At 36.6% G+C, this 6662-nt stretch overlaps 1 protein-coding gene across 1 annotated transcript; it reads right to left on the bottom strand.

Annotated features, from left to right (window-relative positions):
* Window positions 1–91: 91 nt before the first annotated feature.
* On the bottom strand, window positions 92–4923 carry clic3 (chloride intracellular channel 3). The gene is made up of 6 exons (XM_084387980.1): window positions 4342–4923; window positions 3846–3955; window positions 3187–3312; window positions 1627–1733; window positions 1182–1357; window positions 92–1012 (listed from the first exon to the last, which is right to left on the bottom strand). The coding sequence occupies exons 1-6, from the start codon at window positions 4375–4377 to the stop codon at window positions 848–850; spliced, it is 720 nt and encodes a 239-aa protein (XP_084244106.1). The 5' UTR covers window positions 4378–4923; the 3' UTR covers window positions 92–847.
* Window positions 4924–6662: the final 1739 nt, after the last annotated feature.

Raw genomic sequence — 6662 nt, 5'->3', positions numbered from 1 at the left:
ATAAAAATGGGAAAAAAGTGGTGGAGTATAATAAAAAAAAGTCATTTAACTAATAGTTAGATTACATTTTTATTAGTCACATAATAATATTACATGCTTTGATAGCGTTGTTTTTTATTGATGTAAAACATAAAATATCTGTATGACATGCAGGAAATGCAAATAAAAATTATTTGGGGCCAGAACACTGTATGCAGATTTTGGGGAAGTAGGCATTGTATGCAAAACTTCCCAAATAATATTAGGCTACTGTGCGTGTGTGTGTGTGTGTGTGTGTGTGTGTGGTGATTCAGTGTACATTTCTGTTTCTGTTTTAGCTAGCTCAACCAAATTCAATCAAACAAAGCACTTTTCTTCCATCAAATTTTAATTTGTTAGCAAGCTGTTTTATACATGGGCTACTGGACGTTCCTTACAAACATTCAAATTTGACATCAATAACATCATTGTAGAAGTTGTCTAGTGCTTTGTCTTCTTTATTCTCATGGGGTAGAATTTCAGACCAATTACATGTCTCATTTCACACGGCCTTCAAAAACAACATTCATAGACGTTTCTGGCTATCAAACAAAAGTAATCCATCAAAACCACAGACAAATGCAACATACATTTAAATACAGCAACAGCAAAAAATGACAGGAACAAGCAAGACAGGCATCTGATATTCACAATTGTGTTTTTTAAATGAAAAAAATAATGAAAACAACCTCCACCAATATATTCAGATTATTCAAATCCCCATTAGGAATACATTCATAATAAAGGCAGTTTGGGGCATTAGACATATTTAAAAATGTACACTAAATTCCACACAATCTTTGTCCTCCTCCTCATTTGAAGTCCAGTTCTACTTGTTGAGATATTTGGCCACTGAATGGTAGGCAAGCAGGATCTCCTTGTCTTTGGGGCAGGTGAGGTGGAACACATCTTCCTTGTACGCTTTGTCCAAGTACTTTGTCAGGCCTTTTAGCTCTCTAGGGATCTCAAAACCACGGTACTTCTTGCAAACTACCTACAAAGTCAACAAAATATTTCGATTTAAAATAGATGAAGTTTAATTGAAGACTGTTAGTGTAGAGGAAGTGATTTCACTTACAGTAAACAGCAGTACACTGCATTATATCAGCACTACAATATACAAATTACTGCATTGCTGTCTAAATGAGAAAAAGATTAGTAACCTTGACAATGTGCAATTTTGGAAGCAGGTTGCAGTCAGCAAGAGAGAGCGAATTTCCGTCCAGGTAATGTCTTGTGGATTGGGCTGAATCTGGATTCTGGTCCAGTTCATGAGGAAGGGGAGTCAACAGGTACTGATCCAACTTCATCAAACTCCTTAGAAATTTCTTCTCCAGCACTGAAATGTATACAACCATTAAGGTGTTGATATTCAAATGCAAATATTTGATGTTGTATCATCTATCTATCTGGCCATCCATCTGTCCACCCAGCCATCCATTCACCATCTATCTTTGTCTTATATCAATTTTGAAGTGACAGCCCCCATATTTCAAACACAAAATGACATCAAGCCTTGAAGCTAATTTCTGAATTTCAATGCCTTCTGATCAGATACAGAACTCACTGTTCACTGGCCAAAAAACTTTAGAGAAGGGTGACCCTTACTGTCATTGAGCCCAGGATTGGGATTTTTGATGTAAGCCGAGAATTTGTGAAAGATGTCATCTCCAGCCGTGTTAGACTCCTTATAGCGGCAGCATAACTTGGAATAGCTGCAATGCAAAAATGGTGCAAAACTTTATATTTCATGTCATAAGGGGTGGAATTTGTAGTGGAACAAATTTTGCCATTTTGTACAAACATTAAGATACATTTTCTTTCAGGAATTCCTCTATATTTTAGGAGCAAATTTGATTACAAGTAGGGCTGTGCGCATCTCGTCAGTAAAGCCGGTTCCTTGATTAGTAGTAAATCGCCATCACCTGCTTTCAGATGGAGCGGCATTTACTACCCAGGGGTGCGTTTCCCGAAAGCATCGTTGGCCAACTATGGTCGCAAGTTCATCGCAATGTCCATTGAACTCTATTGGTAACGACGGAACTTGCGACCATAGTTGGCCAACGATGCTTTCGGGAAACGCACCACAGAGCCGTAGTTCACTAACAAGCTGAGCCATATCGCATTAATTATCGCAGGCGATATGTCCATCATAATTAATACGATATGGCTGAAATCTGAAAGCAGGTGATGGCGATTTACTACTAATCAAGGAACCGGCTTTACTGACGAGATGCGCATAACAATGTCATACGATATATCGTCCAGCCCTAATTACAAGTAACACGAGTTACGTAATCAGATTACTTTTGTCAAGTAGGCTAACTAGTAAAGTAACACATTACTTTCCTACGTCCCACTTCTGAAGTCGTGATTACGAGCTCATCGTTATGACTTGAGTGAGCCTTCGTGTCCAATTTTTAACTAAGAAACTAGTATTTACGATAACGTGAAGGCAGCATACAAGTGCAGAGGCGTTGTGTGAACATGGTTATTGTAGTTCTAGTATAAATGTGAGCATTTACTCATCTCACTTACACAAAACAGATTCAGCATTCCTCAAAATGAATAGTGAAATGCAAACTCAGAATGTTACACAAACCTGCAAAAATTAAACGTTAATTTACAAATAATTTACAACACAAATACACTATGTATTTAATCTAACTTTTTTAGCCAATGTCTTTGCTCCTGACATTTGATGATCCAGTTCAATCATACAAATAAGCATAGCTAGACTTTAGTTTTTTTTGCTTTTATTGCTAATGAGAGTGTTAAACTTTCTTCTCCATCATTTTCTTTTGCAGTTCAGATTGGCAGCACAGCTGAAAAGTTTGGTTTGAGCGGCACCCTTTGGTTTGAGCGGTTTGAGAGGCATACATTTGCATTTCCTTCGAACTGAGGCTTATTCATTTCACTTTTGTTGTGAAAGTGCCTTTACATTTGCAAAAAATATAACTTTTTTTATTATTATTACAAAAAAAGCAAGCAAGCAAGCCCAGTCCAGTTGATTAAAGAAACACATAAGTAACATAAAGCATTACTTTCCTAAAAAAGTAACTAAGTAAAGCAATTAGTTACTTTTTTAGGGAGAAACACAATATTGTAATGAATTTCACAAGCAAAATTCTTGACATCTTTGGACCGGTGGTATGAATGCATACTCACTGTGGGGGCGCAAGGGTCTCTTCCAGAAACTCTTCGATCTTGTTGGTGTCAGTACGGACCTCTTCATTATAGATGAGGAAAGGGGGCTGAGAACCTGGAGCCAGGTCCTTTAGTACCTCTGGAGCTCTAGAAAGAAAGAAAACATAAATAAAACAACAGATTTTGTTATTAAATGTAAAAAATTTTAGGGATTAAACTATTGGATCAATTCTAATGTATTTCCCTTCCTACAAAGCAAAAATCATTTTAAAAGATTTTAGAATTGCCCTGAATAGAAAAACTGAGCCATATGAAATGTTATCAATATAATATTAACCTAGAGGAAATGTTATTCCTCAGAGGTGGCTTTTTTGCAAGGTCTATTGAATACATAGTCATGTTTAGTTTGTACTACACTTTGTCTCCAAAGTTCACTAAGATCAATTAAAATAGAGAATGAGACAAATGACCCACAGTAAGAGTGCTTAGTTATAAAACTAATTATGTGGATAAAAGCTCAGATCATTTTCTAAAACTTTAGAGGAGATGTGTGATATTACTAGGGTGTATTTCTTCAAGTAAAAGGAAAGATCTTCAATTTGCACTCCACTTAATCTCATTGTTGACTAGAAGAAACAACTAAATGAAAGATTCCATTGTGAATTGTTGGCATCTCTCACCTCTTCATGTCCACTGTGGTGAGGGTGAAATTGACTCCCTTCAGCCAGAGTATCATGAAGAGCCGCTGACAAAACGGGCAGTTACCAACACTTTCACCATCATCGCTTGCCTAAAGACGACATTCAGTAAGCAAAGTGTTAAAACTCCTAAGATGGAAATTATTTAATGTACAACAAGATACATGGAATTACTTCCTGAAAAAGTACTAAAACATTAGCATCAAAATGTTCATGGTTTTGTTACTTAAAGTAATTTCACCCTTGTTCAGACATAGTTTTAGAGATCCTATCATTAGTCCTACATTCAACAAGACCAGTGAGGCCACAGATGCTCTTTTCAAACAATTGACAGGGTTATGTCAAGAATGATTGGAAGTACAACCATTTTGAGCAAGGGTTAGATCGCAAGAGACACACTTTTAGGTCTTACATCTTTAAGAAATGACAACGAGTTGTCATATATGTGACATTTGGAACTAAGCAATTAAGCTCTAACCTTGACAAAAAGTTCAATCTTTGCTGCTTCTGCCATCTCTTGTTCTCCTCCTCCTCTTTCTTCGGTGTCTCAGTTGCCCAGGATCTCAGGAGAATGAGGTCAGTTTAAATCAGTCCACTTCACCTTACACGATTTCTGTCTCAAACTGAAATCAAACTGTATCGATGGCACTGAAAACAGCACCTTCCCTTCTTCCTCTCTCAAACGCAGTTTCTATCATTTCCTTTTAGAACCCAAACTCCAACCACACCTCACCGGTCTTGAGCGTTCAGAATACCAGCCCACTGGCCGAACCTGTCCAACCTGTATCTTCCTTAATTCTCAGCTGCTGTAGTCACTTTGAGTTTCTCTCTTAACTGCTCAGTGCTGTCCTACTCCCATCATTCTTCACTCCCAGCACAGTCTATAATCTTTTTACACCCCCCCCAAAATGATTTTTTTTTTTTATCATTTACACACTGTCATGTTGTTCCAAACACACATACCCCCAGTTTCACAGACAAGGTTTAAGCTAGTCCCAGACTAAAATTGCATGTATAAGCTGTTTCACTCATTGTTTTGTCTCGAGAGATGCACACCAGTAATGTTTTTTAAGGCACGTTTATAAAAGCCACTTAAATGTCCTAATTGAACTAAGGCCTAATCCTGGTTTAATCTAAGCCCTGTCTGTCTGTCTGTCTGTCTGTCTGTGAATCCAGGCCATGATTTTGTTTTTCTTTCACAGACCAAAGGAGGAGATGTTTGGCAGGACGTTCACACTGCTCTTTTGCATACAATAAAAGTGAACGGCAACCAAATTTCAAAAATGACAAAACTGCACCATAAAGGTAAAATTATACAAATTATTCATTCATCTTTCTGAGTTTTCCTAAAGCTGTACAATAGTTCTGTGTGATAAGACTGAAATGTAAGATGTGGGAAAGAGCAGCACTAACATTCTGATACATTTTGTGTAAAAAAAAAAAGTGAGCAAATCATAACAGATTTTGATTTTTGGACTGGACTACTATAAAAATGTTTAAGTGTCATCATAAATACAAATAAAAGTTCTTTATTGGTGTTCTATAAAGAACCTTTAACATCCATGGAACCTTTCCATTGCACAAAAGGTTCTTTATAGAGGAAAAGGGTTCTTTAGATAATTAAAAAAGTTCTTCACACTAAGGCAGAAATGGTTCTTGAACTGTTCACTATGTCCACTGTTCTTTGGGAAACCCAGAATGTTTTTTTCTACTGTGGCATTGCTGTGAAACCTCTCTCTTGGAGCCTTTACTGTATGGTAACCATTTTGCGCCATGTAACCTATAACGGTACTTTAATTTCCTGTAGCATCGATCAGTGTTTTGACCCTTGATCTGATGAATGTGTGTGAGAATGAGGATACTCAGGACTGGGGAGTGATTTAAGTATGAGGTGTGACATCTAAACTGTGACAGTGTATGACAAATCATTAATTTGAATACCTACTGTTTCGACTTGTGTTGTATCTTGTAACCACCCCAACATTTTTTTAAATATATAAACATGGTGACACTTTAAAAATGCACATAAATCCTATATGTCCTTGAATACTATGCCAGCATCTGAGCATCCGACGGGTTGTCATTTATTTATTTGACATTTTCTGCACTTAAGAGCTGAGGGTCCTTCACTCTTATTGGTAGCTGAAAGAATCATCAAATGAACACTTAAGGGGCAGGGAAGTGTAGACTTTTGTGAATGATGGGCGTCCCAAGCACAACCTACTACATGTTAATACAGAGAATGAATGTACTGAATCACCACACGGCCTTTGTTCAAAATAGTCTGAGTCATTTAACTATTAGTTATGAATTCAACTGAACCAGTTTTAATCTGGAAAAATAGGGTATCACCCCTTGCAATTACCAGGGTAATTATAGATGCCCAAACATTAAAATAATATTGTCACAATAAAACTATGGCAACTTCGTATCAACCACTAATGTCATAAAAATAAATTAAATACATATTAAAATAATAAAAAAAATTGTATGAATGCTTCTTAGTGTTTTTAGAAGATAAACATATAGTAGTAGGCTATATATAGTAATATTTATTGTAAAAAGCTTTTTCATAGTATAATATTCACTTTACATGATGCCATCTTTGAGGGGACATTTTGTCCCTATAATGTATACCTGAACCACTCACACACACACACACACACACACACACACACACACACACACACACACACACACACACACACACACACACAAAATCATCTAAACATCATGTATAAACTCACATTGTACTGTGGTGGTTAATGTATTATCATTTAGAATCAGTTAGTTAATAAG

This window comes from Rutilus rutilus (genome assembly GCF_951802725.1).
Source record: "Rutilus rutilus genome assembly, chromosome: 18".
NCBI lineage: Eukaryota > Metazoa > Chordata > Actinopteri > Cypriniformes > Leuciscidae > Rutilus > Rutilus rutilus.
This window is presented reverse-complemented; position numbering and strand designations above follow the sequence as displayed.

Coding starts and splice junctions, on each gene's coding strand:
- clic3 (XM_084387980.1), bottom strand. CDS start 4,377: ATGGCAGAAGCAGCAAAGATTGAACTTTTTGTCAAG. Junction 3,313..3,845: donor ACCACAGTGGACATGAAGAG/GTGAGAGATGCC, acceptor CTTTCTTTCTAG/AGCTCCAGAGGTACTAAAGG. Junction 1,734..3,186: donor GAGACCCTTGCGCCCCCACA/GTGAGTATGCAT, acceptor TTTGCATTGCAG/CTATTCCAAGTTATGCTGCC.